This window comes from Anser cygnoides, chromosome 14, assembly GCF_040182565.1.
Source record: "Anser cygnoides isolate HZ-2024a breed goose chromosome 14, Taihu_goose_T2T_genome, whole genome shotgun sequence".
NCBI lineage: Eukaryota > Metazoa > Chordata > Aves > Anseriformes > Anatidae > Anser > Anser cygnoides.
Window position 1 is genome coordinate 8,977,460 of NC_089886.1, and position 27,576 is coordinate 9,005,035.

Genomic DNA, 27,576 nt, shown 5'->3' on the forward strand with positions numbered 1-27,576 from the left:
AAGGGTCTGAACACTAATGTAGTCAGACTATCATTTATGTGCAAAGTCACAGAGCTGAGGTTTATGCATCTGTATTTAATTTTCTGCCTTTTATGACAGTGAGGGGAGCAAGATGTTGTTCTTGTTATATCCCAGAGCTATGAGCATGGAACATATTCAGCCTGGCATCATCATTCAACAAATCAGAAGAAAACATCGCATGAGGCAGAGCATTAAACACGACAAAGAAATGTTGCTGATTTAGTTTATTGAGAAAGAAAATCAGGAGTGAGCTGAGTTCCCCAGAGGGCGAGATGAACTGAGGTGAGATCTCTAGCTGGGATTTGCCAGTGGGGATCCTGTGGTGAATTCTCTCAGCGCTGATATTCAGCATTTTCCAAAATGGCTTAAAGTGAGAGTCCCATTGCTGTCCCTGAAAGTGAGGAGAGAGAAAAATGGATTAGACACGGAGTCCTGCGTGCTGTAATCTGTTCTTTCACTTGGCTTCTAGAGAAGACATTAGGATCCTGCCCCAGAGCCAAAAACTGGGGGACTCAGTCTCATTAGCTATTTGATTATGAAGTGAGTGAAATCATTTAACCCATTCTGAAAAATATTTGGGGGAACTGTAACGAAACTCCAAATTTAATTTTCTTCGCAATAAGCAAGAAAAACTCCATTCGGGTTAGTTGTCTTCAAACCCTCCATACTAATAAACCAGACATAGCTCTTTGGACGCTCTGATAAAAAGAACAGTAAAAACGAGCTGTTGGTACAATGCCAGGTATTTTTTTCTGCCCCGAATGCCTGGTCAGCAAAGAACGCAGAAACCGTGCAAATCTGTGCCTGTAGGAGGCAGCCGACAACGCGAACGCGCCCCGCGGTTGCACTTACACGACTGCATTGCAGAAGTTGCACTTGTTGTCGTACGTTTTGTTGTCGGAGCCACAGAGAGGCATGTATTCCACCGTGCAGGCAGGTTTGGGGTAGTCGCTGCAGTCAACCTGCAGAACATGAAGTCTTAATGCGAAGGGCGGGAAGGAGTCGATAGCAGAAGGGCTTGAACCCCTAACTGCGGCTGCAGTGCTAACGATAGCAATCTAACTAAAAATAATTAACTTCCTTGCACGATCTGATATTGACTGAGGTGTGATTCTCCTACACCAGAATTTAATAATATAAAAATAGAGCATAATTTCCTGTTTAAGAGATGTATATCATACTCTGACTGCTGCATTTCCAAGCTGCAGCAGCAGCTTGCTCACTGAACATGCCGTGCTTACAGTCACATTGCACCATGTTCCTGACCTGGCCAGGAAATTAAATGGAAAAATGCTGGTGTCTGGAGAAGAGACAGCACTGATACCTGTATAATGGTCCAATATCTCTCCCATAGGCTTAAAATATCAGCACTTAGCTAGATGCCATGGGAGTGGGATTTTGTTTCTTTGTGAAATGGGTACTACACTTGCTGAGGGGCACTGTAGTACAGGGGAAAAAAAGTTTATGGGTAGAGGAAGAGGCTGGAGAATTTCATGGGAGAGAAGTCCATTGAGGCTCACTGGCTGCACAGCAATCACACCTAGCTGAGTTCCAGCTGTTTTCAGGTGATGGAGGTTGGAATAGTGTTCAGGAAGACCTGTATCTACTCACCCTACTTTTACTCTCTCCCACATGGTCCTTATGGCCCCTAAGAGTGAGCTCTGCATCAAGCCACCATGGGCTTGATGGCCCACTGGTCTGACCCTCAATGCCATTCTCTGTTCTTACTCCCAGTTCTGCCTTGATGGACTATTTCTGCTGATGATCTTTTACTGATCCTTTCCTGTGCATTCACCCTCTTCCTTTTCTGACACTAATGTGGATAACATGTATTGCATGTGCAGAAGGCAAAATCTTCCCTGTGCTGAAGCATAAGTGATGCTCCCGATGCTGTTACAAATACTGGCTGTGTTTCCACTGACATCAGTAGGACCAGAAGCTAACCCTTCATTAGGCAGCTCGCACTTACTGTAGCAACTTCCTTCTTACATTTGCCGTCATACTTCTTGCCAACACTGGTCCCTTGCTCTCTGGGAAGAGAAAGACCCACGTTAGGGAACTCTGCCTGCATCCTGCTGTGCTACACAGCATGTCCCAGCAATGCTGATCAGCCACAGGTACAGATGTCCAGCTTCAGCTGCTCACACTGCCTGAGACACCAGCCCTGAAGCATCCCTGCCTCCCAAGCAAGCTCAGGGCTGGCCTCCAGGGGAGGCTGCCTTCAGCCTTCCCCCATGGGACTTGGCCTGGGTCCCCCCCGGACATGGGATGGTACCCAATGGTCTCAAAGACAGAAATGCTATTGCTCTGTGGCACTGGGTCAAAGTGTGAGATATAACTGGCAGGCCGTGGCACCACCTCTCGAGCGCTGCTCTTCTGCATGATGCAAAGGGCAGGCGAGAGAACAGGGTGTTGGGGGAATCAGGAGCTAGGTTGTGTGACAATGCAGGTACACCCTAGGTTAGCTGCTGTCCTCTGCAAGGCAATATCTGCCACACAGGCCCTTTTGATTTAGTTAAGAGAAGCATTCAGTCCCGTGTTAAGTCCCCACCCAGCCCTCTACTTCTCTCTTAAGAACAAAGGCACGGTTTTCTTTCTAATCACAAACGAAAACAGGGTCTAGTTATCAGGGAAAGAAGGGCCGGAGTCCAAGAGCCTTACAGAAGAGGCCTTGGTAGAAATCCCATGCCAGACTCACGGTTGCCTCCCCAGGCAGCTCTCACCCGCAGTACTCACACATTGTGGGCACACAGCATGCACTCGTTGTCGTAGGTAACCCCGTCAGTGCCACAGACAGGGCTGAACATCTTGTTGCAGACTAACATCACTTTGCCTTCCTCATTTGTCATGTTGGGATATGTGCTGCAGTCAACCTGTTGAGGGAACATGCAACAAAGCGCCAGTGAGGGCTTGCTTGCAGGAAGCAAGTAGACCCGGAGAGCGCGTGCATCATTTGGCCTTCTGGGATGCCACCACTTCAGGAAAAATGCTTTTTTTGGGGGGTGTCATTATGATGAAAGTTCACTTGAGGATGACCAAGACAAGATTCTGGCATATCATATGCTCTCTTATCTAGTGTTTGAATTATTTACTAGGCAAATCAATATGCAGCTTTGGCTGCACAGAAGATGAACCTGCCCCTTCCTTTGCCATTGATTTCACTTACAGGGACAGCTTCCTTGCATTCTCCATCATGGTCTTTGCTGATATTGGTTCCGTATTCTCTGGAGAAGGAAAAAACAAATATTAGGAAGTCCAGCAAAGACTTCTTGGTGCACCCTAGGTGCTGGGAATAAGTACCTAAGACAAGGAAGGGAGGGGAGGGCTGACTCTTTGCAATTTATCTGTGTATACACATGTTTGAGAAGGTAGTGCTGTCCTCCCTGACCAGCTGGCACTGAGTGGCTGGCAGGAATGTAAAGACCCTGAGACGTTTAGGACCATTTTGGATGGTTCAGAGTTGAGCATCTCTCCATCTTTTTGCTCCTTCTTGCTGGGATGAGACGTGCCCTAGGGGCTGTCATCTGGCTCATCCTCGAGATGGAGAAGAAAAGCCTGAATAAATTACACCAGCAAAAGAGACACAGTGACTAAAGCGATATCTAGGCAACGGAGTGTCACGCAGTGCTACCCAAGCTCATTCCGAAGGAATTGACATAAGTGACACATGACAGATCACTGTTTGTTGGGAAGAGGTGCTGCCAGGAGCCCCAGGAACCGCTGTCTGCTCGCAGGATGAGCTCCCCTACGCAGTACGCACATGTTGTAGGCACACAGCAGACACTCGTTGCTGTACGTGACTCCATCGGTGCCACAAATGGGGCTGAGGTCCTTGGTGCAGAGCAACACCTCTTTGCCTTCCTCATTTGTAGTGTTGGGAAACCTACTGCAGTCCACCTGTCAAAGGAATGCACAGCAACAGGAAGGAGAAGGCGTTTTATGATCATCTCTCATTTTGCATGTGGCAGCAACCAGATCCAGCCTCCCCACAGTGGGTTTTTCCCTGCCACAGCACAAATGTGTGTTGGTGTGTCATTCTGGGAACAGGCAAATCCTTCCTGCCGAGACCTCTCCATGCAGAGAGGGGGGAGGAGGAGGATGAAGAAGGGAGGGTTACAGCAATGCAGCCCCCCACAGGGATAAATAGTAGGGATCTCCCATGCTTTCTAGGCATCATTTTGCACAGGCTGAGCATGGGTCCCTCACTCACACATTCTCATGGCCCCTCCAGTGCATTTCCATTAATACTCTTTCTTTCTCAACACACACAAACAGTTTTAACCAAAGGAACAAGTCTAAAGGCCTGGCATTTGGAAGCTGGAAAGTCTCACAGTATTTTGTTCTTTCAGTAGGTTGTTTTGGGGTAGTTTCTGGTACCACAGTCTATTGACATCAGTTTAGAACTGGTCACATATGACCAGCTTAAAGCTTAGACCAGTTTAGAGCTGGTCAGAAATGAATTAATCCAACAATTTTATATTACTACTGCATTATTAACATACAGCATAGATGTAGAGCGCAGAACAGCATAAATTTAATATTTTACACTGTAGGATCTGATTATAGCAACACTAATTAAGTAAGGGAAGAAAAAAAAAAAAAAAAATCTCCCACTCACCTCAACCCCAAAGGCAGCATCTAGGAAAAAAAGAACAGAGGCAAAAAAAATGTGAAATAAAGCCAATGTGATCAATAATATCTCAGTTAATTGGAAATCTAGATGTAAAATTCCAACACAGAGGACCAAACGGAGCGATTTCCACTGACTGGTTTCCTGAACTAAGTAAACCATGTATGACTTTTTCAAAATGGTGATAAGTATAATTGTTTCTAATTGCTGACTGATTAAAGGCATTTTTGAATAGCTTTGTTCTTTTTTTTTTCTTTTAAAGAGATAGGTAGACTTATTAATTGAAAAAATAATAGCTTTTCCTTCCTTATCTTTTTACACATCCGTTCTGACCCTAGAAAACAGCTATTGCATATCTGAAAAGAAACCTGAATCAATACAGATAAATGCAAATAGTCACATACAGGATAAGCAAACATATACAGCATCTGTTGTCAGGGATATACAATCTAAAGAAGCTGAGTGTAAAAAAACAACACTTGTCTTTGATTTTGTAATTTCATGAGATGTAAATACATAAGGAGAACATCAGACTCGGGCTTGTTTGCATCTCTTGTTTCTCCATTAGCAGCAAAAGCATTGCAGGAAAGCTGCCAGGTTTCTACACAGAACTTGCCTGTACCATTACAATATTTTTGTGACTAGTTGCTGGAGGTCTGACCACCTCATTGCGGCTGTGTTTCAAACATTTATCCACTCTTTATAATTGTGCAACAAGTGTAAGCACTGTAACAGTGCCAAGAGTGTAAAACGTGCAATAACATCTGTTAGGAGCACAGAACTCCAGACACCTAGCTACAACAGCGATCCATCTAACACCATCGTGAAATCTACTCCTGCATCCTGTGAGATGCCAGTGCATCGAGGCAGCCTGGCTTTTTGTGGGAAAATCTCTATTTGATGGTCACTATCCTATTCTCTTAGAGATAGCCAGGACTCTCAGGTACGAAGCCTCTGCGGCACCCTGAGAGTTACTCACCTGGGAAGCAGCAAAGCACTAAAGACAACAGCACAAAGATGCCTGCCATGGTCGTGGTGGAAGTACTGCCTGAGTCCACAGGCTGCCCGCTGGTGCTCTGCTCCTGAGATGGTCTTTCCGAGGCGGGCTGCAAATATATACAAACGCAGTGTCTAAACTGTTCAGCTGTAACATGAAGCAGCCAGCTGAATCTGTCACTGGTACAATGAGGCCAGTAATATTTATTGAGGTCTTGACCTCCAGGTAATGGTCTGCGTCTCCTATGCAATTGATTTTGGCTGGACATTCGGTTAATAGCTTGAGACAAGTGTCACATGCTCTCATTGGTCAAAACCAAACAAACAGCCTTTTAGACCAAAAAAAAAAATTCTTTAAGACTGCACTAGAAACCTAAGTAGCACAAAATATTGAGGAGAGCAAGCTGCAGTTCCTTCATTCACTTCTGCAGTGACATCGCCCAGCAGCGAGCAGCGGAGGCTCAGGACCACCCTGTCTGCAGCTCAGACTACAAAGCTCTGCTTCCTACTCAGTATCAGAGGGGACAACATGAATTTCTGCATTCCTTGATATTCACCACTAGGTATGAACACAGGTCAGCAAGGCTTTGCCATCAGCAGAACTGATTAACCATTGCCAGGTGAGGCTGGCAGGACCACATCTAACCTGTGAAGTTAATGGTATTTAACATTGATTTGATAATGGAAAGGGCTTGACAGTTTCACCACCTAGGAATAGAAGAGCTCAGTAGAAGACTTGAAAGCAGGTTAAATTCTGTGAAACATCACTAAAAATGTCACTTGAACCTTATCAGGAGGGAGCATTTATTTACAGACCTAGTCACAGCTAAATGAATTGATTCAAAGTGTTCTGCCAAGCAGTCTTAAGAACAAACAACTCTGAAGTTTGGGGAACTTGTTTACATTAAGGCACCAGCTATGCCTGAAAGTACAGTAGATCCTCTCCCCCTACAGACATTTCAGAAAGTGATACTAAAAACATAGAGCCTGTCCCAATTTTTCTGTCTGTCTCACACGTCCAGCCTTCACACCACCTTTCTTCAAGTGGCTCCTTCCTGGGAGGAGCTCTGGACCCCTGCTGTTTTAGCAGGCTTAATTTTGCAGCCCTTAACCTCAAGTTTATCACCATGCTTCCTTTGACACATCTAAAATAGCAAGGACACCCGTTGTATTTTGCCACAGGGACTTCAGCATTGTGGGAGATGCAGCGCAAGAGATGCTTTACAGGTGCTCCCTCGAACAAACAAGGCAGCGCCCATTAATCAACCAAAATTCATCTGAAATCACTGTAAGCAAGCCTGAGGAACCGTGTTGGTGTCTGATGCATTGCAGTAGTCTAAAGGGTATGCTTTGATCTTTAAATGTACAAATCACAGTATAGTGCATGGAGTCACGTATACTGGGCACTGGCACGTTAAGGACGCCACAGCACAGATGTGTGAATATATAGATTACATTTCTACATGAAAAGATGGGTTTCCTTAGAGAGAGGAGCATTACATTTTTTTCTGCTGGGCTTGCTTCTATAAATTACAGGAAGCATGCATGAATATTTCAGAGAGATTTGGCACATCGTCAAGATATATTGTCCTTATGTGTCTTGTGGAACGCATCTCTGGGAACCAGAGACGTTTCCCCTTAGCACCTAGAGGAGCACGCCAAGGCTCCTGTTGCTCGTTGCCTGCATAAGCTGATGGTTGCACAGCTGGAGGGAGGTCCACCTTTCTGGGCCAAATACGAGTTTCAGCACTGCCTTCTCTAGCAATGCAGTGAGACCACTGTGAGCTGTCCTCACCATCCTTCCTGGCCAGACCCAGCAGCTTCCAGCAGGTTGTCTCATGCCCGTGCAGTGCTGTGCTGTGCTCCAGCCTGCTCCCTGCACCAGACAGGGCTTCTCCCCAAGGCAGGACCGACCTCTCTCCCGATGGGTGGAGAGCACCTGCCTGCCAAAGGCTGCCGTGCATTGCCTGCACACACCACAGAAAAAAATTTTCCACTGCAAGTGCCCCGGGTTCAGCGCTGGATCTGGCTCTTCCTGGCCCTGAGCCACCAGCAGGTTTCCTCAGCCCACAGCAATGCCCGTCTGTTACTCAGCAGATCAATTCCTTCACTGGCTCACGGCTCAGCCCACAGACACACCAGGGAGACTGAGATCTACTGAATTAAGGCTGACTGGGGAGCACCGCTCTCTCTTGAGCCGCCCAGGTACAAGGCACAAAAACACCACCCAGAAACCACCCGCTATCAGCACGTGGAGCAGACTCACAGCCAATATCTGCAGCCTCCCCATCCAGGGCTCCAGCTTGTCCTGGCTTTGGTAACAGCGTGGAAAAACCCCACAGTTGGTTAAGATCATTCTGTAACATGGGTTGTTCATAGCTACCCCTGGAAATACAGATAGAAAGGATTTCATCTGCAATCCTGCCACTGATCTTGTGCTGCAGTTCACTGAATTACAGTCTTTTAGTCCTCAAAGTCAGGTACAGCATATGGCTAATGGCTGTTTGGCTAAAGGGAAATCCTCAGGTGTGCAGAAGCCATCACAAGGGCAGAGAACTGTAAGTAAAGACAGGGTCACATCTTAAGGTCATGAGCTCCAGATGGTCAGCAGACTGAGAGCAGGGCAGGATCTGGCCATTATGAAACATCCTCTCCCTTCTGTGCAAGGAATTTCTTGTTTTACATTTCCCATTATGATTTCTTATTAACATTGATGTCATATTCTCTGGAAGACTGTAACTGAAGTTAGGGCATTTTCTCAGCACTTATGTGACCCCTCAGTGCAAGTAATACGCTAGTAGATGAATGACAAATGATTTAACTACACTTTTCCAAACATTCATGGGTTCTGTCACATTTTCATCAGCAATCCGCTGTAAAAAGCGGAAATAACAATGATTAGTTGTAGCTGTTTCATGAAATTGTCTCTAATCACTCCAAAATGCCTGCTAAATACTACTCAAACTGCAGTTTCCATCTTTGTCTTTCTTTTGGCCACAGAGTGGCCAGTAACTATTTGAACTGAGCCACACGTCTGGAGAAATCAATACAGAACAAATGGAAGATCTGTCTCTCACATAGTGCCTGAAGGCGCTGTTTGAGCAAAGCAATAAAGCAAATAAAATCATCGATATAATTAAAACATATCACTATGAAAACATATTCATGTGTTTAAGAACTTATTAAATAGAGTTTGCTTCAGGTAACACCAGTGAATGTTTTCCTGAACTAACAGGACCCTGGGCAGAACTTTGTACCCTGCAGGTGAATGCTAACGTGGTTTCACGTTACGTATGTGATGAATTAAATGTACCTTGCCCCACTGCGAGGACAGATGTTGACAAGTGGGAACGTGGCCAGCAGAGGCCACCAGGCTGGTCAGGGGCTGGAGCACAGGGCATGCAGGGGAGGCTGGAGGAGCCAGCTTTCTTCAGCCCAGAGAAGAGGAGGCTGTGGGGATCTCATTGCTATCTGCAGCTCCTTAACAGGGTTATAGAGAAGATGGAGCCAGAGTCTCCTCAAAGCTGCCCAGAAGAAAGACAACATTTTAACTGAATACAAGGAAACATCCTTCACCACAAGGGTGGGCAAGCAGTGGTGCAGGAACCAGACAGGAGTCTCCTTCTTCGGTGATATTCAAGCCATGACTGACCAAGGAAGGTCTTGAGCATCCTGAGCTGACTTTGGATTTGGCCCTGCTTTGAGCAGGGGTCAGGCTAGAGAACTCCAGAGAGCCTTTTCAACCTCTGTTATTTTATGTGTACAATACTTAAACAAGCGTTCTCTCCTGTGGGTGATTTTTGTTAATGAAGGAACATAAAATCTCTCTACAGCCCAGGAGAACAGCCTCAGAGCTTTCCTACAATTTCTGCTAAAGGCCATGGGTAAGAGATACGAAGAGCTCCCAGCATATTTTTACAGGGAATGGCCAGAAATAATGTGCATATCAAAAAGAGTAGTTTACAATATTTGTTAAAAAGCAAACAAACAAACTCCACAAAATTATTCAAGTTCAAGAATATTATTGCTTCTCAATGATTCTAAAGTCTCTCCACTGCTGCTATAGCCCAGACCTCCTGCCATCACAACATTTTTGCAGTGGAGCATCAGCCTTCAAACCTACAGAAAAATTATCTGCACCAAAAAAATAAGAATCTTTTGCCAAAATAGCAACCCCTTTGCTGCAGCGCTGTGGCCTGGTGCAGACACAGATCTCAGAACCACCAGCTCTGAAGACGTACCTTTATTCCCCACCAGCTCATGCTATGCTCCAGCTCTGGGCAGGTTTCTGGATGATGAGGACAGCAGGTCAGGGCTCCATGCTATCAGGCAAGTGTTACTTGTGTGAATGCAGGCAAAACACTAGAACAAGCAGCAGAAAATGAAGGCAATAAGCAGCAGGACATTTGGCTAGGCAATGGCTCAGGCTGTTACTCTTTGGAGTACGGGTACTCTAGGGAAGGTGGCTTGGAGGTAATGCAGGAGATGTTATCCTACAGCTGGCCAGAGGAAGTGGAAATCATCGGTTTAATCAGTTTTCATGACACTTCAGTGATCTCAGCTGCGCACTGCTGAGTGCTTCGTTTCGTCTTCGCCACAGCCCAAGCAGTAACACCGAGGAGGTGGCTGGGGGAAGCAGCAGCCAGCCTGGGAGGGGTGCTGCCCACCAGGAGACAGCCAGCGTGGCAGCTTCACTGCTCAGGCTGCAAAAGTCTCCTTCAGGAGCTGGGGTCTGGGGAAATATTTTTCCAAAGATTATAAAAAAATAAAATAAAATTGATTCTTATCTGCATGGAGACATTATTTATAGCTCAATGCATAGTTAAAATAGAGTGAATAAGTGTGTTCTGCCATGAAAGTAAATTGCTCCGAGGTTATGTAAACCAGGGGAATAGTTGAACACGTCTCTAAAGGGCAGCAGATGAGGCATTTTTGTGCTACCAGTCATCTAGCAGCATGTGTCCCCAGAATAGCATGCAGCAGGGGGATCGTGGCTGTGTCCCTTGGATTTGAAACAGCTACATAAGTCACCAAAGAGTGGTGTTGCCAAGAGAGACTTATAGGCAAAAATAAGATATATTTATTGACTAGCTAGCAGGGCTGGAAGAAGCAATTCAGTATGGTTGGGATGAGTAATTGCTACGTGTTACCGAGCAGCAAAGAGGAATACTAAAGGCCTCAGGGAAGATCTCTTGATCCCTGTACAGCTGCATCCCACAGCTTGCTTGCAGAGAGCTAGGTGTCCTGGATAGGACCACGACATGAAGGCGATGGCAAAGCTGGCTGGAGAGGCAGGTTACAGCCTCCCATGAAGCACAGGGATCATCTCTTCACAGCGATCTGCCAAGTCTCATTAATTTATCATAGGAACATGCCTTCAGTGCTTCCTGCCCTCGGTTCTGTTTCATAAGATTGACAGCAATGTCTACGGACCACGGAGCGTTTCTGACAGGAGGGTAATTAACCTTTGGTGTTTACATCTCCCTCTGCTTGGTAAGTTACACACCAAGTCTGTGCGTTTTGGGGAGGACTGGCTGCAAACAAGCGATGCTCTTAAGCAGAGGAACAGAAGCGCTGGAATAAATGTTTTTCTGAGTCCTACCTGGGCTTGTAGGTGACTGAGGAACTTTACTCACTGAGTAAATGGCCAAAGCCTTAGACTCAAGGCTTTGGGATCAGCCCAGTTCTGCTAGTGAGACCCTCCCACCACCCGTGGCCCCTTGGACCAGGACCTGGGTCCTGCTTCAGGCATGCTCAGCACAGGGTGAGCTGGGGTTCTGCCCTCCTTCGGGGAGCTAGAGGGGCAGAAGTTTATGCACAGAATAGGCAAAGTTTTCTTTCCATTGGAAACCACAGGCAGATGCAATGCAGAGAAGGAGCAAGGAGAGCGTCAGACAGAAACATGCTGCTGGATCTCAGCCAAAAAAACTAGCAAAAATTCTATGAGTAACAACATCTAAAAAGACAAATGAAGGTGGTTGCTTTCATTTGTGGAAAGAAAACTGGGAACCTCTGGATTTGGGATGAATGATGGTTTGCTTTTTAAGAACGCTCTTGTAAATAAAGAAGCAACAAGGGATTTTCTTTCTGAGGGACAGGGTGCAGTATCAATTTCATATTCTCCAGAGCGGCTAAGAATGAAAATGCACAGCTCTCCCTGGTGGGAAAGAGAAGGAGATGAAAATGGGAGATAGCATACACCATGGTGCTGTAAGCAGGACACTTGTCTGGAACAGGAGGAGCTGGATGGAGAAGGTTTCTATGGCTGGCAGACCATTAGGACCATAACCACCAGGTACTTCTTCCTTCATCGATAACATCAAAAGAAAGAGGAACAAATTAATTTATTCTACAGAGCTGGGCTTTAATGAGACCACTGGCTGATTCTTTGCAGCTGGACATGACTGAAGTGCCATTGATGCTGGCAGAAAGGAGCACGTTGCTGAATTAGGGGCTTTCACTACTGTACGGTTATGAGCAAGAAGTACGTAGCAGGTCTTTTACCACCTCTGAACGACTGCATTAGCAAAGTAATGCAGCTACTGACTTACTAGGCGTGTGGTGACTGCTGTGCTGTGTATGCTGCTATGGCCCTTGCACCCGCTGGCTTGGCACTGTGCCCCGTTTGCAACCTGACAAAAATTCTGGTATCAGGAGAGCTGAATGCACTGGTATCTGCAGAGGTTTGGGGAGTTTCCTTTTCTGGCCTTGAAAAAGGTTATGCTGTGCTCTCCTGACGCTGTCAGAGGAGGCTGTTTGTGCATGCTTCTATAGCAAAGAAACAGTTCTGTGACTTGTCTCGTATTTTGCATCTTTTTGCCATCCTTCTCTTCATATATTTGAACGCAGACTGTGGGGAATAGCAGTGTTAGGAAGCTAGCATTAAATCACTGCCAAACAAAATGTCAACAGAAGGTATACGCATCGCTTATGTCCATTCGTACGCTGCCTGCTCAGCATCCGGCTGACATCATTTGGGATGCTGCCACGGACGGCAATGGGAGTTCGGTCCGCCTCGTGCTTCGCGTCCGTTCTTATTCGCTGGGATTACTGCTGTGCCCGAGCCCCCTGATGTTTCTTGTCACTGCACGCCCTGCATTCTCTGAAGGAGGGAAAGTCTGCCATTAGAGATCCAGTGTGCCCACTTTCCCAAAGGGAGATGGATGCTGGGAATGTAAATAAACCCCCAAATGATGCAAGTGGAGGAGAGTTCATTTGAGTTAACCACTGACAATGAAGTCGTTTGAACATCTCTGCTATAATCCTATCAGTCAACAAAACTATGACAGCTGAATAAGCTGCATCATTTGGATTTCCACTCCGGCTATTTTGTTTTCTCTTCTAAATCTTCATGATATCCCCCTGAGCACAAACAGCAAGTGGAGATGGAGAAAAGGAGAATGAATCGGAAAAGCATGGGGAGAAGCCAGGGGCTAGGGGACTGTCACTCGGAAGGCATGCTCTTTCTATCGAGCTGACACATTATAGGCACGGATCCCACATTCATTGATGTAAGTGAAACCATCTGTGCCACAGATCTGGTCCTGGTCCGGCGCTTGGCCAGGGGGCCCCGACTGCCGTCCTCAGCAGTGCCCTTGTGGCTCAGCCTTAAAGGGAACAGACAAAACAAGTTTCAAGCAATACATTTCCAAATATTCCTCATTCTTCAGAGGAATTGAAGGGAATTAAAGTTTTGCTTCTATGAATGAAAAACAAGCAGAAAGGAATACGCTATGTGAACTCTCTTTGTTTGCAAATTCACAGTGTGTTTAAACTTATGGGGCTGCACCTCAGCTGGTGGAAATCTGGGAAGCCCTCCCAGGCTGAGTGGCTATGTGCCAGCTGGAGATCAGCTCCCTCCCCGTGCTGCTTTTTTCTTATCTACGTCTTGATCGGTGGAGAGCATGCAACCGGAGTCCAGAGCATGGCAAGGAATCAAATACAGTTGTATCAAATGATAACAGCAAGAGAACGAATGTTTCTGAGTGTCAACATGCTGATGGACGAAATAAATGCATACCAGAATATGTACTTTTAAGTATAAAGGGCTGAGGAAATATTTTTTCAGTCCCCCAAATTATTTCCTTTACTAGCAGACAGTTAAGTAGACCTTTGCAACTAATGCACTGAGTTTGTATAATTATTTCTGAATTTCCTTTACCTGAGGAACATATAGCTATAAAAGTAGTAAAAACAATATAATTGAAATATTTTTGTGCCAAGAGAACAGTTTAAAAAATCAGTGGGATGAGCTGCGTCATTCTCAAGCACCCCTCACGATCAGCAACAGAGAATTTAGGCCCATCCACACGCCTCTAGCAAATGCAACATATGGAAGAAAAGCTAAAACAAGGCAGATTATCAGCAAACAGTTTTGAAACCTATAGCTTTTTTTGGTAAAGCGTTTGAATGATGTTTAGGTACAGAGACTGTCAGTGAAAAGGGTTTTTTTCAAGTCAGATGGGTGAGTGCTGATATACACCATGCTGATAAATGATCAAAAATATCTTACAGCTCAATAGAAAAAGACTATGTTAAGTACTGTTTTCTAAATCCCACTTATCAATCAAGAAATTAAATGATTCCCCTCATTCTTCCTCCTCTTTTTTGTTGTAAGACAAATGACTACAGTCTCAGAAAACATTGATAAGGCTATAAAGATATCTTTGACAAATAAGGAAGGGGAGAAAACGTTTATAATTTTACAATGTCGCCTCTGCAATATGCATTTACAAGTCACGATTCCTGAGGCTGGACCATTCTCAGTGTGAAATACATGGGAGTTCATCAGCTCCAGTGCTGCTCAGGAGCTTGGTCCCCAGAGCCAGAGCAGCTGCGAGGCGCTGTGCAGAGCCAGACCTGCTGTGTTTTAGCAGCAAATTTTAGGTGCCTGATGTTGCACTTGCAACAGGCACTGGGAAGTCAGTTGTCTTTTTTTTTTCCTTCACTGTATCCTTGCCTGAGCGCATGAGGCTACACCTGCAACTATTGATGTTCATGGAAAGAGTGCAAAAATAAGAGTTCACTAAACCCTGCCCTTGCATCCGATCCTTTAGCACCTCTTTCCAAGTTTAATAAATACATAAATAAATAAAAGCTTAGCTTGACAATTGAAAGGTCTTTGAGAGTAACCTGACCGCTCTGAAACTGCCCAGGCTTTTGCCCCAGGTAAGTAAGAAAGTCAGGCTCAGGGTCTGCAGCATCGCGCATCTGAGAAGCGAGAGGCAGGAGGCCGAGCAGCCCATCGCCCTCGGGCTGGAGAAGGTTGCTCCTTCTGATCTCACGGGCTTCTGAGCACTGAGCTCAGGAAATGAGCGCTTGGTGCTCCCCAGCACAGGAACCTCTGGCTATCAATGGCCAAGCACTCATCCAGCCAAGTCAGTTGTACCTTAAAACCATCTTTCAGGTCTCTTCGTGACTCTGTTGACCTGGTGTTGTTCTGCCTCTCTCCCAGGCTGCCAAAATTCAATGTTTCCTCTTGAATGTGCTCTTCTCTGCCTGGCCGTTGCTTCTGTATCACCATGAAACAAAAAGAAATCATTTAACTAACAGACCCTCAGTAAGTGACCCTGGAACAGCTGAAAAACAGCAGTGCAGCACAGAAAACATCTCTGTCCATGAGACGGCAGCTGCCCTACTTTTATAGAGTGATATTGCTTCATAAAACACCCCCTGAGCCTGGGTGAATATTTAAACTCCAGTATTAGACTTTTGCCATTTTTTTGTGGTTTATTCCATTTTGTACTTTTATACAAAACCTACTGGCAAATACTGCATGGCAACTGTGTCTAATGACCACTTTGGCTTCTGCCCTGGATTGCCCCGACTTCTCCTCAACTTTGTGCTTCTCTGAGTTCATGTTTGCCTTTGGTGTCATCAAACAATGAGCTCCACAGAGAAGGATTTGGCACGTCTGTGCCTGACTAATGCCATTCAGTTGGATCCTGACTGCTTTACTGAAAAGGCCTGCAAAAGCCAGTATCGGAGCTAAGTCCAAGTGAAAGCCTGCCAAATCCACAAAAACTTTGTTCAGGTCTTATCCCTCAGGATAACCAAGTAACAGTTAAACTAGATTAAAGCAACATATGTTCTGCAAAAACACCTTAACAGCAAATGGCAAGAAGGTTATATAAACTAAAGGAACGTTTACATTAGGACACAGACTCAAGAAAAGCACAATAAGCCATTGTTAGTTACAAATCATCTTGAAAAGTACATGCCAGCCATGGAATCTAATAGCATGGAGGTGCTATGGCCTCATTCCCTGATACAATACCCACAGTATCTCCAAGTCAGGAACATTTGCCTTCACCCTATTAATCTAGCCTGACAATTCAAAGAGTGACTTTCCAAACTGGTCCAAATAATTGTGTTTCTCTGGTAAACTACAATGGGACATTGAAGGAGGGAGGCTTTAGCTATAGCCCAAAATAAATCCTTTAACCCCCAAACATTGGAATTCCAATAGCCCTAGGCTGAGGGAACCAGAGTGGAGCTGGTGGGGGTGGCCCCCATGTCCTCTTACCCCCCCTGACATCCACACAGACCCAAGTGACAGCAATTGTATCACTGCATACCAAGCTCCTTGGGCTGAAAAAAGTAGGTGGAAAAAATTGTCGTGCAGAAACGCTTTCCTGCGACTTGCTACATATTCAGTTAAATCTGGTCACAGGCAATCCCCTGCATCCTTTTCCTTCCCGAATGGCTTTAGAAGGCAGGTGGCTGCAGTGATTTACTGCAACCTGTTCCCCACCGCATGGGCGATTCAGGCACCAGGACTGAGGCCGTCCGGTAACATCAACAAATCAAGGTATTTACTTCATGCGTTGACACTCCTGCTCTGCGACCCTGAAAGAAGCTTGATATTCCCCTCCTGGAGCTTGTATCTTACACAGCACATGGCACTGAGGTCAGTTCAGTGGAGACAGGCTGGGATCACCTCCTGTGACAGCAGTTGCTGCCTCTTCCACAAGACAGGCTGCACAGGCAGTGGAGGCAGCAGGAGCCAGGTCAGGGGCACCTGTCAGCTACGCCGTGAGTTTCCCTTTCTAGCCAACAGCAAGAGAACACTCTTTTTGAGAGCAAACCATCCACCCCGCCTTAGACATTGCCCTGTGGAGGAGATGGACCATGCCACCCTTGAGGTGAACGTCTCCCTGCACTGACTAAAGAGACGGAGCCCACGATCAGGTCACACCGGGATGTTAAAAGTTAGGTGAAAGGAGACTGTGAGGCATAAGGAAATGCCAGAGAGATTCAAAGGGAGCCCAGGTCCCTCTTTGGAGGGGGAATGGCATGGACACCTGGCAGGAAAATCTTTACCCACATTGTTTGGTAGAGCAGAACATCAATAGATGAATCAATGAGCAACAGTGCAAGTACCATGCTGGGGAGGAGAAGGGTGAAAAGGTATGAAACAAGGCACGAAGACATATAAATGTTGCCAAGTGAGTTTATTGACCAAAACGCGTTTCAGGAGCTTAAGGAGACAAAACAAGCTGAAGGAAAGCTGTTGGGGAAGATCAGCCCATGAAAAGTCACGTGCAAGGCAGTTTGTCTTCCTGTGCTGGACTCCACTGCAGAGTTAGCATGAGGACCTGCTCATGAGGTTGAGAGTCCTGTTGCTCTCCCTGGTGAAAAGAGGAGAGAAGGATTAGACACAGACTACATTCAGTGCTGAAGCCCTGTTCCTCTCTTCACTAGCCCAAATGTTGGCTTAAGATTGACAGAAGGTAAAGAACAGTCTCAAAAGTCCAAATATTTACTTTCATTATTATCATTAAAGGAAAGATGACAGGTTTTAAACATTTGATAACATCCAGCTAGTTTGGTGAAGTACTTCTCTCATGCTCTGATGAGCTTGTGGGACAAACTGCACGCTGGTGAAACTAAGCAAACTGTCTTTGAAATTTAAAAAAAAAAAAAAAAAAGACACCACACAACAGGAAGCCACACACAGATTGCCAGAAGTGAGTGCTTTGCATTTTCCTTTAAAAAGCAAACACCCCACCTCCTTGCAGAAGTCATGGTGCACCAGAAATGTCCTCCACACACCCGTAAGCACTTAGTCAAAAATGCCTTACAGAAACAGCCCTACATTTGTAGCAGGTACAGGAATTAAATGCGGAGAGGAAGGGTTTTATTTCTATACGTACAGGTATGCGTTGCAGAAAGCGCATTTGTTGCTGTATGTTATGCCATCAGAGCCGCAGTGGGGCATATATTCCATGGTGCAGATGGGAGAGATCTCTGTTAAGCCACGGCAAAAATCCTGCACACACAAAGAGGACATGAGACTCTGCCTGAGAACAAACCATGTCCCCCCAGCACGAGCAATGACACCCCACTGAGAAATGAAACTGCCTGGAAAATTATGAGAATAACCAACTCAGCTCCCTCCTGGTGGCAGATGTGACCTCATACTATTCCTACCCACTGCCACATCCTTTCCCTGCACTGTTACAGAGCGATGGGATGGAGAGCAGCTGTTCTATGACCAATGTGAAATTCCCAAGGGCTGCATGCTGCTCCTCCGGTTTGTGACCCAAAGCAGGGGACAGCTCCCCATGACTGTAACAGATACTGGACCTTGCTCTTTGTCCCCATCTTTTCCCACTCACTTTTGTAACGTCCTCTTCACAGCGTCCATTCTTTCTTTTGCCAAGATTGGTCCGATGCTCCCTGGAAGATTGAGGGAAAATATTAGAGGCAACCTTTACCGTTGGAACCATGGTGCAAGAGCACAGCCTCGTTTCTGCATAGCACACAGATTTTCAGAAATATTAGCTTAGCATTAGCTGCATAGCATTAGCAAGAGTGTGCCTTTACGGAGCGGGGATGTATCTTTTGGAATAAGTCAATGAACACTCTTTGTGGAGTTCTGGGGGCAATAGGCCTTGCTAAATGCCCATCTCAAATGCCAACCATGGCAAGCAGGGCAACAGGGTAGACAGAGGGGACCCATCCAGCACGCTGTTTCAGATAGAGTCCTTGTGCGTTACTCAGCCCTCAAGGACGTGGTCCAACCACAGCCACTGTGGGTCCCCCCAGGAGAAGGGCAAGTACTTACAGGTTGTGGGAACACAGTGTGCACTCGCTGGCATAAGTGACACCGTTGGTAGCACAGACGGGATCGTAGATCATGGTGCAGGCCATCAGCTGTCTGCCATCCTTCAGCGTGGAAGTTGGGTACTTGCTGCAGTCAAGCTGTGAAACAAAGACAGCAAATGTGCCATGGTGCCCAGACACAAACCCCTGTTTATGCCTCTGCCTTTTAGGATCTGCCACGGGACAGATTATGGTTATTTATTAACTCATTCTTCATTGAAAACTAGCAATTTCATTTCATAGCCTTATGCTGGAGAAGACTGAATCAAGGCTTGAAGGTGCACATCACTCATTCAGCTCTGTATTTATCATGATGCCCTTATACCTTGCTGAACCTACTGGGATATTGCAAAATGAAGCTCATAAATAATCAACAAATCAAAATGGCATGATTTATGCACTTCCTGCAAGAGAAGCTGAATGTGACCAAGGAGTGTTTCACGGCCCACAAGAATTGAGAGGAGATGTGCTGACAGGCCTTTTGTTGCAAGGGGCTGGCTCTGAGTGTTGAAATCTGCCAGAAGGACTGACAGCAGTTGAAAATGATTTACACCGGTTGAAGAACTGGCCTTGTGTTTTAGCAGTCCCAGTTTCTCCAGTGTGAGGTCTTCCTCGCTGATTTATGTATCTCACCCAGCCTGAGCACAGAGCGTACCCAGGAAACAAAGGAATGACATTTCATAGTCTGTTTGTATAGAAATGAAATATCTGACTCAGAATGTTGACTCTTTCAAACACATGATAATGAGATGGCTTTGTTTTTCTATTCCCCAGTGAGTGTAAATAGTTTATAGCTGGCCAAATATATTTAATTCAGTATCTTTACAAGATTCGTTGTTGGTATACACTGAATTGTATTGTACTTACACACATGCACACAAAAAAAAAAAAAAGAAAAAACACCTCAGAGGAGTTTGAATCCTCTGGTACATTAGGTATGGGAACTCAAAAAGTTCTAAAAAGTTCTCAAAATTTTCTAATTTTTGCAGCACATCCTTTTGCAAAGCAAGAGTATCTAGAAGGCACCAGGTAGCTGGGGTCACCTGCGTCCCCTTCCCATACTGCCAAAACAGGCTGCTAAGTTCCTGCAGTGGCTATGATAGACTGCTGTGGGAAAGCAAATTTTTCCTTGCAATGCTTTAAGTCATTTATGCTACCTGTTTCATAAATCATTCCTCACCTGTCCTCTTCTCTTTCGTTCCATGACAGACTGCAGGAAGTGCACAGCATTCCTGCTGCCGGGGGGTGATGTTCACCCGCAGGAAAAAGGGCAGCAGAAGCTGCATGACCCAGCAGAGGCTACACCATGAAAACCAACCAGCACTCCTACAATTAGGCAATAAGCACCACCTCAAGCTTTTACTTTTCTTTGGGTCCCACTTACCTGGGGAACTTCCTCTACACACCTTCCATCATGCCTCTTGGCAACGCTGGTTCCAAATTCACTGGAAAAAGAGAGAAAGCAGAGTTTTAAAAGCTCAACAAGCAACTTTGGTGATCTCTGAGAGGGTGACCTGCAGGGCTTACGTGTTGTGGGCACACAGTGCGCAGTCGTTGCTGTAGGTGACACCATCGGTCCCACAGACCTCCTGCAGGATGAAGGGGCAGGCTGTGATGGCTTCGCCGCTTGGGGTATCTCTCAGGTATGTGGAGCAATCAAGCTGGGGAGATAAAGTAACAATGCTGGGCCAGCTGCTGGGAGCTGGGAACGTGCCTCAGCTACAGTCTGCTGGCTCTGGTCCTCCAGATTTTGAAAGCTTCTGCCAGAGGAAAATCAGGGTTGGTTTTAAGTTTGGCCTTCCATTAGAAATGAATTATGTAATTGTAGTTGGGTTTGGTATTGCCTGCTAACAGAGGGAAGAAAGGAATAGTGGACCAAAAAGGTAGTTATCCTAGACTAGGATGTCTATAAGTTTCAAAACAAGCATTTGACCAAAGGAATCTGATTCAAGAAGTTTGCCATTAGGTCCGGTTTGACATTAGGTCCAGCCTGACTGAACGAAACCTGAGGTTTTGTTTCAGCATTTTGAAAACGGCAACAAGAAATTGTTCTACCAGCTCCTGTTGCAAAAATCTTTACAACCAGTTCAAATATTTGAGGATAAATAGGCAAATATCTATTGATAACTGTGGAAGTCAGTCTACACTAGCTAAACATCTGACACTTCACAGTCATTTTGCATATTTTCCCCAGTGTAGTCTCTCTTATTACCCATATTTCCCACACAGTCCAAGAGCAAATTATAGCAAAGACAGCATTATAACATCATGTCTTTACTATAGAAAATATATCTCATTCCCTGGGGATGCATGAAGTTATTTTCAGTGTTTTATAGCTGCTCTGCATAAGCAGAATAAATGTGCTGAGATGTTATCAGCACATATTGTTACTGTGCATGTTTATACAGCTATTTCTGTATGCATACCTGGAAGCAGATTTTTCTTGGCTGACCACAGCACGAGGATTTTTTAGCCTGTCTACTGCAGTGGAAATCCTAGCACTGAATGAAAACACAGACATCTAGCACAGCTTTCTGTCCTCTCCTACTGTGCTAAAATGGGCTGCATGGTTCTTGGGCTGCCTTTGGTAGTTTCTGTTCAGAGACCTTTTGTTTCCCAAGCCCTGGCCTATTCCCCTTCTCTGTTGCCCAAACGTACAGCCCCTTGGGCGCAGCTGCTACAAATGGGTAGGGAGCACTGCAGCACCAGCACAAGGCACAAGCACCCCCCAGCTCCTCCTGGAGACTGGGCAGTGCAGGAGAAAGCACTCATTCTGCTTCTATTTACACTTACTGGAACGCTCTTCTCCTTGCATCGTCCATCGTGGCTTTTCCTAACGTCAGTCCCATATTGTCTGAAAGGGAGAGGCCAGTGTTAGCTTGCTCACCGGCTGAGCCCTGTGGCACCCAGCAGTCACAGAGCGGATCAAAATCTTAACCAGCGCATATGTTAGAGGAGGCATCTGACAGCTTAATTAACCAGCTTCTACCCGTCATTACCAAACATAATCCTAAGCAGTAACAGACCATTAAGATCTACTCATAGCAGTCCCATCCACTTTTTCCTCTGCCCAAATCCCACAGCCCTCACAGGGTGCTCAGGCTGGTGGCTGGCTCTCCCACAGCTCCCTGAGGAGCACAGACAGCACATCAGGAAAGGAAACGGAGGTGACAGAGCTTCAGGAGTTTGAAAAAGGAACAGAAAGAGACATGCAGACATGCCAGTATCAAAAGGGAAGCCACCTGGAGTACTAACCATGGCTAGTCACTCCAAAAGTAAGTCTTATCTGCAGTACTTACACGTTATGGGCACAGATGCCACACTCGTTGTCATAAGTAAATCCGTCTGTGCCACAGACTGGGAGCAGGATCCGTGGGCAGCGTACCATACGTTTACCACCATTAAATGTTCTTGCCGGGTATTGACTGCAGTCGATCTGCAAAAAGCAGGAGTGTTGGCCCTGGGGAAACCTTTGTTCTCCAAGACAAACCCTAGCATCATCTCCTGCTTGTCTCTGTATCTTTTACACTGGGATGCTGAAACAACACTTGTGCTGTACTTCATTTCTCTCAGAACCAGCATGAGTCAGTTCTGCACGAATCCTCTCATTCCCAGGAGGAACTACACAGCACTCTATAGTCTGCAAGATGCCAAATCACTAGAGCAAGTAGCTCAGTCAATCCCAAATGCCATTCAACTTCACTTCTGACCCAAGGAGGTTACATTTTGACCAAAACTGTTTGCAAGATATGCCAGAAAAGCAAATAAATAAATAAATAAATAAATAGTCTCTTTTTCATTCTGCACTATCAAAACAAACAAAAAAAGGCAAACAAAATAGTAAAGCAAGATGGACTTTGCTGGTGATGCATTTGGAGGTCATCTTCAAAGGAGGCTCTAAACCTCCACTGACCACGTTCCATGTTGTTTGTGTGTTGTACACGCATTGGCATGTCCTAGATGCAAGCTCTGGGACTCACTGTCTCAGTACAGAACTTCAGGTGTGCTCCATATACTAGAATATATCCTCAATGCAAAAGTTGGTGTAGGTACTAATTCATAATGTAAACTCTGTGTATAGCTCTCATATGCCAGGGCTGTGCAGGCAAGGAGGACCCAAAGGACACCTGCATCAGGATGGACTGGAATACGTAGGCATCCTTAACAAGAGGGGCTGACAAGACTTAAAGGACTTGTAGAGAGAGCCAGGCTTCAAGCCTGCTCACTTTCAGAGTAGATGTAGCCTCAGGAAATATATCAGTAGGTAGAGACAAGGGGAGAAATATGCCTTATATTGTATACTCACATCAGGAACCTCCTGCTTGCATTTTCCGTTGTGCTTCTTGCTGACATGGGTCCTCTGCTCTCTGGAAGAGGGAGACAATCAAGTTGAGTAAGTAAAAGCTTAAACTCTCACTCACACTCACATGCAAAATGAACCAGACATAGCTTAAAGCAGATACCTAAAAAAACAGGGCTTCAGCCTCTCTACAAGGTTGTATCAAGATAGCTGCATTACTCTGCTCATTAACAAGCTCCTCACGTCTTCTCATAACATCTAATTTAAAGCAATATTCTGAATTATTCCTTCCTCTGCTCAGTCGCTGCCCAGCCTACTAGACTGATCCAAGGAGCCATGTTCTGACTCTTGCAGGTTTCCTCTAATGAGAACGAAGAGGGTGTCACAGAAGGAAACTCACTATAAACCCCCAAATAATCTGTTTTTTAAACACACTTTAAGACATAGGCATAGGCAGCAACATAGAAGGGAGGTTCCCAGGACTGTGAAGCACTGCTGGCCACTTTGAAGGAGTGGGGTACGTATGGCACTTACACGTTGTGGGCGCAGATCCCGCACTCGTTATCATATGTGAAGCCATCTGTGCCACAAACTGGATTCAGGATCCTTGGACAGGCTATTAATTTTCTGCCATCTTCAGCGACTGTTGATGGGTATTTACTGCAGTCAATCTGCCAAAATAAGGAGAGTTAGCCCCGGTGGAGCCTTAGATATGTGGGAAAAGTCAGTGGAAAACCTTTTCGTTCGGTATCCCACCTGAATGGGAAAAAAACAAACAAAAAACAAACAAACAAACAAAAAAAACCACAGCCATCGTAGTTTCTGTGACAGAACAAAGCCCTGACACACTTAAATTAAACTGTATCAGAAATAGGCTGAATATTATCCTAATTCTTTAGGAGCTGAGAAAAAGGACCTATCTTGGAGAATGAATTCTTCAGGCAGAGGAACATGTATAAAATTGTAGGATCCCTTCTCATCAACAAAATGGTCGTGAAACCATTTTTCACTCGCTAGAAATCTGACTAATATTGTTTTGGTTTGTGTTAGTTTTCTCTCCAGTTCTCCAGCACCGTGATTACTTATTAATTCTAATTCCCTGTAGTTAAGCATGGGATTTGAAGGGCTAAAGAATGGCTGTCTGTCAGTTGGAGAATGAACTTTCTGCATCTCCAAGTTTTTGTGCTAAAATATATAAGTTTTTCTTCCTGAGGCACTGGGCCCTGTATAAATACACAATGAGCTATACCCTATAAATATGCACGCTCATTGCTCTTACGGATCTCACTATGTCTGTGAAAGCAACCAGTATGGGAATTTTGAATGCTTATTGCAAAGGGTGGAAATGCAAAGGGAGGAATCTCCAGAGAGAAAACTGCCAACCTGTACAGCACAATGCCAGGAAAACCTTGGGCCTCCTCTTTTGTCCCTTTGATGTGGAATATACGGAATGACCCTCTCTTTGGGACAGGGAGGATGCAAAAAACACCCGCACTGGGCAGAAAGCCAGAGGATGGACTGGGTCCCTTGCAAGTCCTGTCATACCATACTCTTGCAGTTTCCTAGAGAAATCACTGGGATTCTCTCTGTAAAACAGCCCTAAGAGAGAGATTTTGATTTCTATTGCACTTACTGAGACAACATCCACCTTGCATTCTCCATCATGCATTTTGGTAATGTTGGTGTGATGTTCTCTGGAAGAAAGAGGTTCTTTGGTTAGGGAGCCTTGAGAATAACTTTTCCTGTCTCCCTCTAACCACTGGGACAAGAAAGGCCCCACCCACCACATAGGACACAGCAACTGGCTGAGTTGTCTGGATGCACCCCACGGATAGTAGCAACCACTTGCTGAGCAGAAAATGCATGGTATTTCCATATCACATGGTATTAGGAGCAACAGTTTGATCTGTTCATGGTTCTGCTCTGGCTCTTTTGTGATCCCCCTCATGAGCACAGAGAGAGAATGGGGAAGAAAACTGAAGTTGGCTGGAGAATTACAAGCAGCCAGCTTCAAAGTGATTCACCGAGACACCTGTCTTAAGAAAGCCTGGTGTTTTACAGAAGTGTTTCCAAGAGCCTTAGCTATTGCTAATTATCCAGAAGGATGTTCTGCAGAAAAGACTTACGCGTTATAGGCGCAAATCCCACATTCGTTGTCATAAGTGAAGCTATCTGAGCCACAGACTGGTTGCAGAATCCTTGGGCAGGCTACCAGGACACTACCACCTTTTGCAGTTTGTCTGTATTTGGTGCAATCAATCTGTAAAAATAGCAGGAATAGATAAAAAAAAAAATAATTAAATAAAATTAAGTCTTTATGGACAACAGCAGAGCAAGACATTGTCTTACTGTTGTGCATACCGTAACATGATCTGGCCTGCACTCTCCATCATAGTCCTTCTCTACGTTTGTCCTGTGCTCCCTAGAAGAAAGTAGACCTGTGTCAGGAATTGTGCAGAGCAGTCGTCACCTCCCGGCTGGCAGTGTCAACACCTTGGTGCTAACTCACATGCTCCTCTGCACAGCCCACCTTTGGGGGACGGAGCTGCCACCCTTACCCCAAGTCCCCTACCTTGCCGCTTCTGCGGGGTTTCCAGCAAAGCTCACCTGTTGTGGAGGCAGATCCCACACTCGTTGCTGTACGTGGAGCCATCGGTGCCGCAGACTGGCTGCAGGTTCCTTGGGCAGGCCACCCAGAGGGTCCCATCCTTGCCGATGCTGCTGGAATACTGGCTGCAGTCAACCTGTGAAAGCAGCACAACATCAGCCCCAAGGTCAGCTCCTGCCCAGAAAGGACAAGCCACACAGCCTCCCACCTCCTGCAGCAGTGCCCACAGCTCCAGCCGGGAGGAAACCCAGAGGTATCATTTTGAACCTGCTCAAGCTGTCAAGAGCAGGGAAACTTCTCTACAGAAGTTTTTGATTACGCCTTCCTGCTGGGGGCTGGTGGAGGCACGACATGGAGGAAGGACAGCTGTGGGAGAGACGGTGCCTAATGAAGGCATCTGGTAACTGGGAGCCTGGCCGTACTCCATAGCCCCTCAGCTCAAAATCTGATCGTTTCCAATCATGCTACAGTCTCTGGTGAGTTACAGGAGTCTCGTAACTGCGTGGGAAGAACCTGCAGACAAATCCATCATGCGGACCCCGCCGTTTTCCTCAACCCAATATAAGGATAGAAAAGAACACAATACTGTGGGTCTTACCATATAGAAAAAAATATCAGAATCATGGTCTTTGATGCTTTCAAGCATATCGTCTTAAGACAACTTTCCTCTTGAGGAGGTAATATACTGCCTTTTGACTCGGAGTAACTCAATTATATTTAAGAGTTATTATAATAGGATTGTATAATTACTTCTTGCTTTCTTCATTTTACTTAATGAACTGAAAATAGTATAAATGGGGGGGTGTTTTACTTTCTCATGATTCGGCAATATCATTCAATCATGCACTGGCAAATATTATTTGAACAGCCAGGATTTCATTAGATTTAATCCACTTGCTCATCAGGTAATTATATACTGTTCCTATTTTACGAGAAGCTCAGAATAGAACAGAATAAATGGAAAAATCTGTAACTCACCTCAATTCCAAAGGTAATATCTAAAAGAAAAGTAGAGAGAGAAAAGAAAAAAATACATATATATTGATGTGCAGAGATGACATGCAAATCTTCCTATGAAACAATTAAATTCAGCGACTTGTCGATTGGTTTATTGCGTTTAAGAAAATGTAGTCTTACATTATGTTAGTAAGTGGTCATAAGATGAATTAAAAGTTACTAAATAAAGTTTCATTCCACTTCTGATGGCAGATAGAAGGGGGGAGACCACATGTATTAATCGGTTCCTAAGACATTACGGGGAAGTGATATAGGCATTTTCAATTCTGCACTCTGAGTTTAACCTCTTCTAAAAGATTTTGTATTTGATTTCCAGAAGCTCAGATGTGCATTTAAGATGGCTTTCGATCACCGGCACTATCCATCCCAAGACACAAACTTCTCAGTTACCGGGGACGGCACAGTAAAGTTTACAGAGCGATTCTAGCCATTAAAGTTTGCGCTTATGTTGCTCACATGGACACGGATGCCATTGCAAACAGCTTTGCTCTGCCCTTGTACCCAGTAGTTCCACATGCAAGCTCCTGCCATGCACTAAGACTGCTGCCTCAGCAATTTCCTCCTATAAACCAAGATGAAAGCAGTCATCTGCATGAGGTTTGCTGAAACCTGGATCTGTCAGTCTAATTATTTGCTACACTCTCAGGAAGAATATTCCTTCATGGAATAAGGCTGTCCTGCACATTACAAGACCGCAGTACTTTTGCTGATCGCCCAGCCACTGGTTCAGCTAAAGCAACCTATGCAATAGGACAGGAAACACTCACCTAAGAAGCAGCAGAGGGCTACAGCCGCTCTCACAAAGAGCCCGGTGGTCTTCATGGCAGACAGCAGCAGTGCCACTACAGCCCGCTCGCTCTCGGTGTGGGAGAGGAAGGGCACAGGTAGAAGTGGGAA

General features: G+C 45.4%; 1 protein-coding gene across 1 annotated transcript; it reads right to left on the minus strand.

The window, feature by feature from the left end:
* Positions 1-269: 269 nt before the first annotated feature.
* Positions 270-27,576, minus strand: LOC106032875 (ovoinhibitor-like). The gene is made up of 25 exons (XM_013176081.3): positions 27,447-27,576; positions 26,641-26,660; positions 25,662-25,798; positions 25,416-25,476; positions 25,181-25,314; positions 24,688-24,748; positions 23,589-23,725; positions 23,061-23,121; positions 22,054-22,190; positions 21,548-21,608; positions 20,282-20,415; positions 20,139-20,199; positions 18,717-18,853; positions 18,268-18,328; positions 17,803-17,918; positions 17,245-17,277; positions 16,970-17,033; positions 5,631-5,757; positions 4,640-4,659; positions 3,782-3,918; positions 3,188-3,245; positions 2,758-2,894; positions 1,991-2,051; positions 874-983; positions 270-412 (listed from the first exon to the last, which is right to left on the minus strand). Exons 1-25 carry the CDS (start codon positions 27,499-27,501, stop codon positions 367-369), a joined length of 2,166 nt encoding a protein of 721 aa, XP_013031535.3. The 5' UTR covers positions 27,502-27,576; the 3' UTR covers positions 270-366.

Coding starts and splice junctions, on each gene's coding strand:
- LOC106032875 (XM_013176081.3), bottom strand. CDS start 27,501: ATGAAGACCACCGGGCTCTTTGTGAGAGCGGCTGTAGCCCTCTGCTGC. Junction 21,609..22,053: donor GGCATCTGTGCCCATAACGT/GTAAGTACTGCA, acceptor TCTCCCTTTCAG/ACAATATGGGACTGACGTTA. Junction 17,919..18,267: donor GTGAAGAGGACGTTACAAAA/GTGAGTGGGAAA, acceptor TTGTGTGTGCAG/GATTTTTGCCGTGGCTTAAC.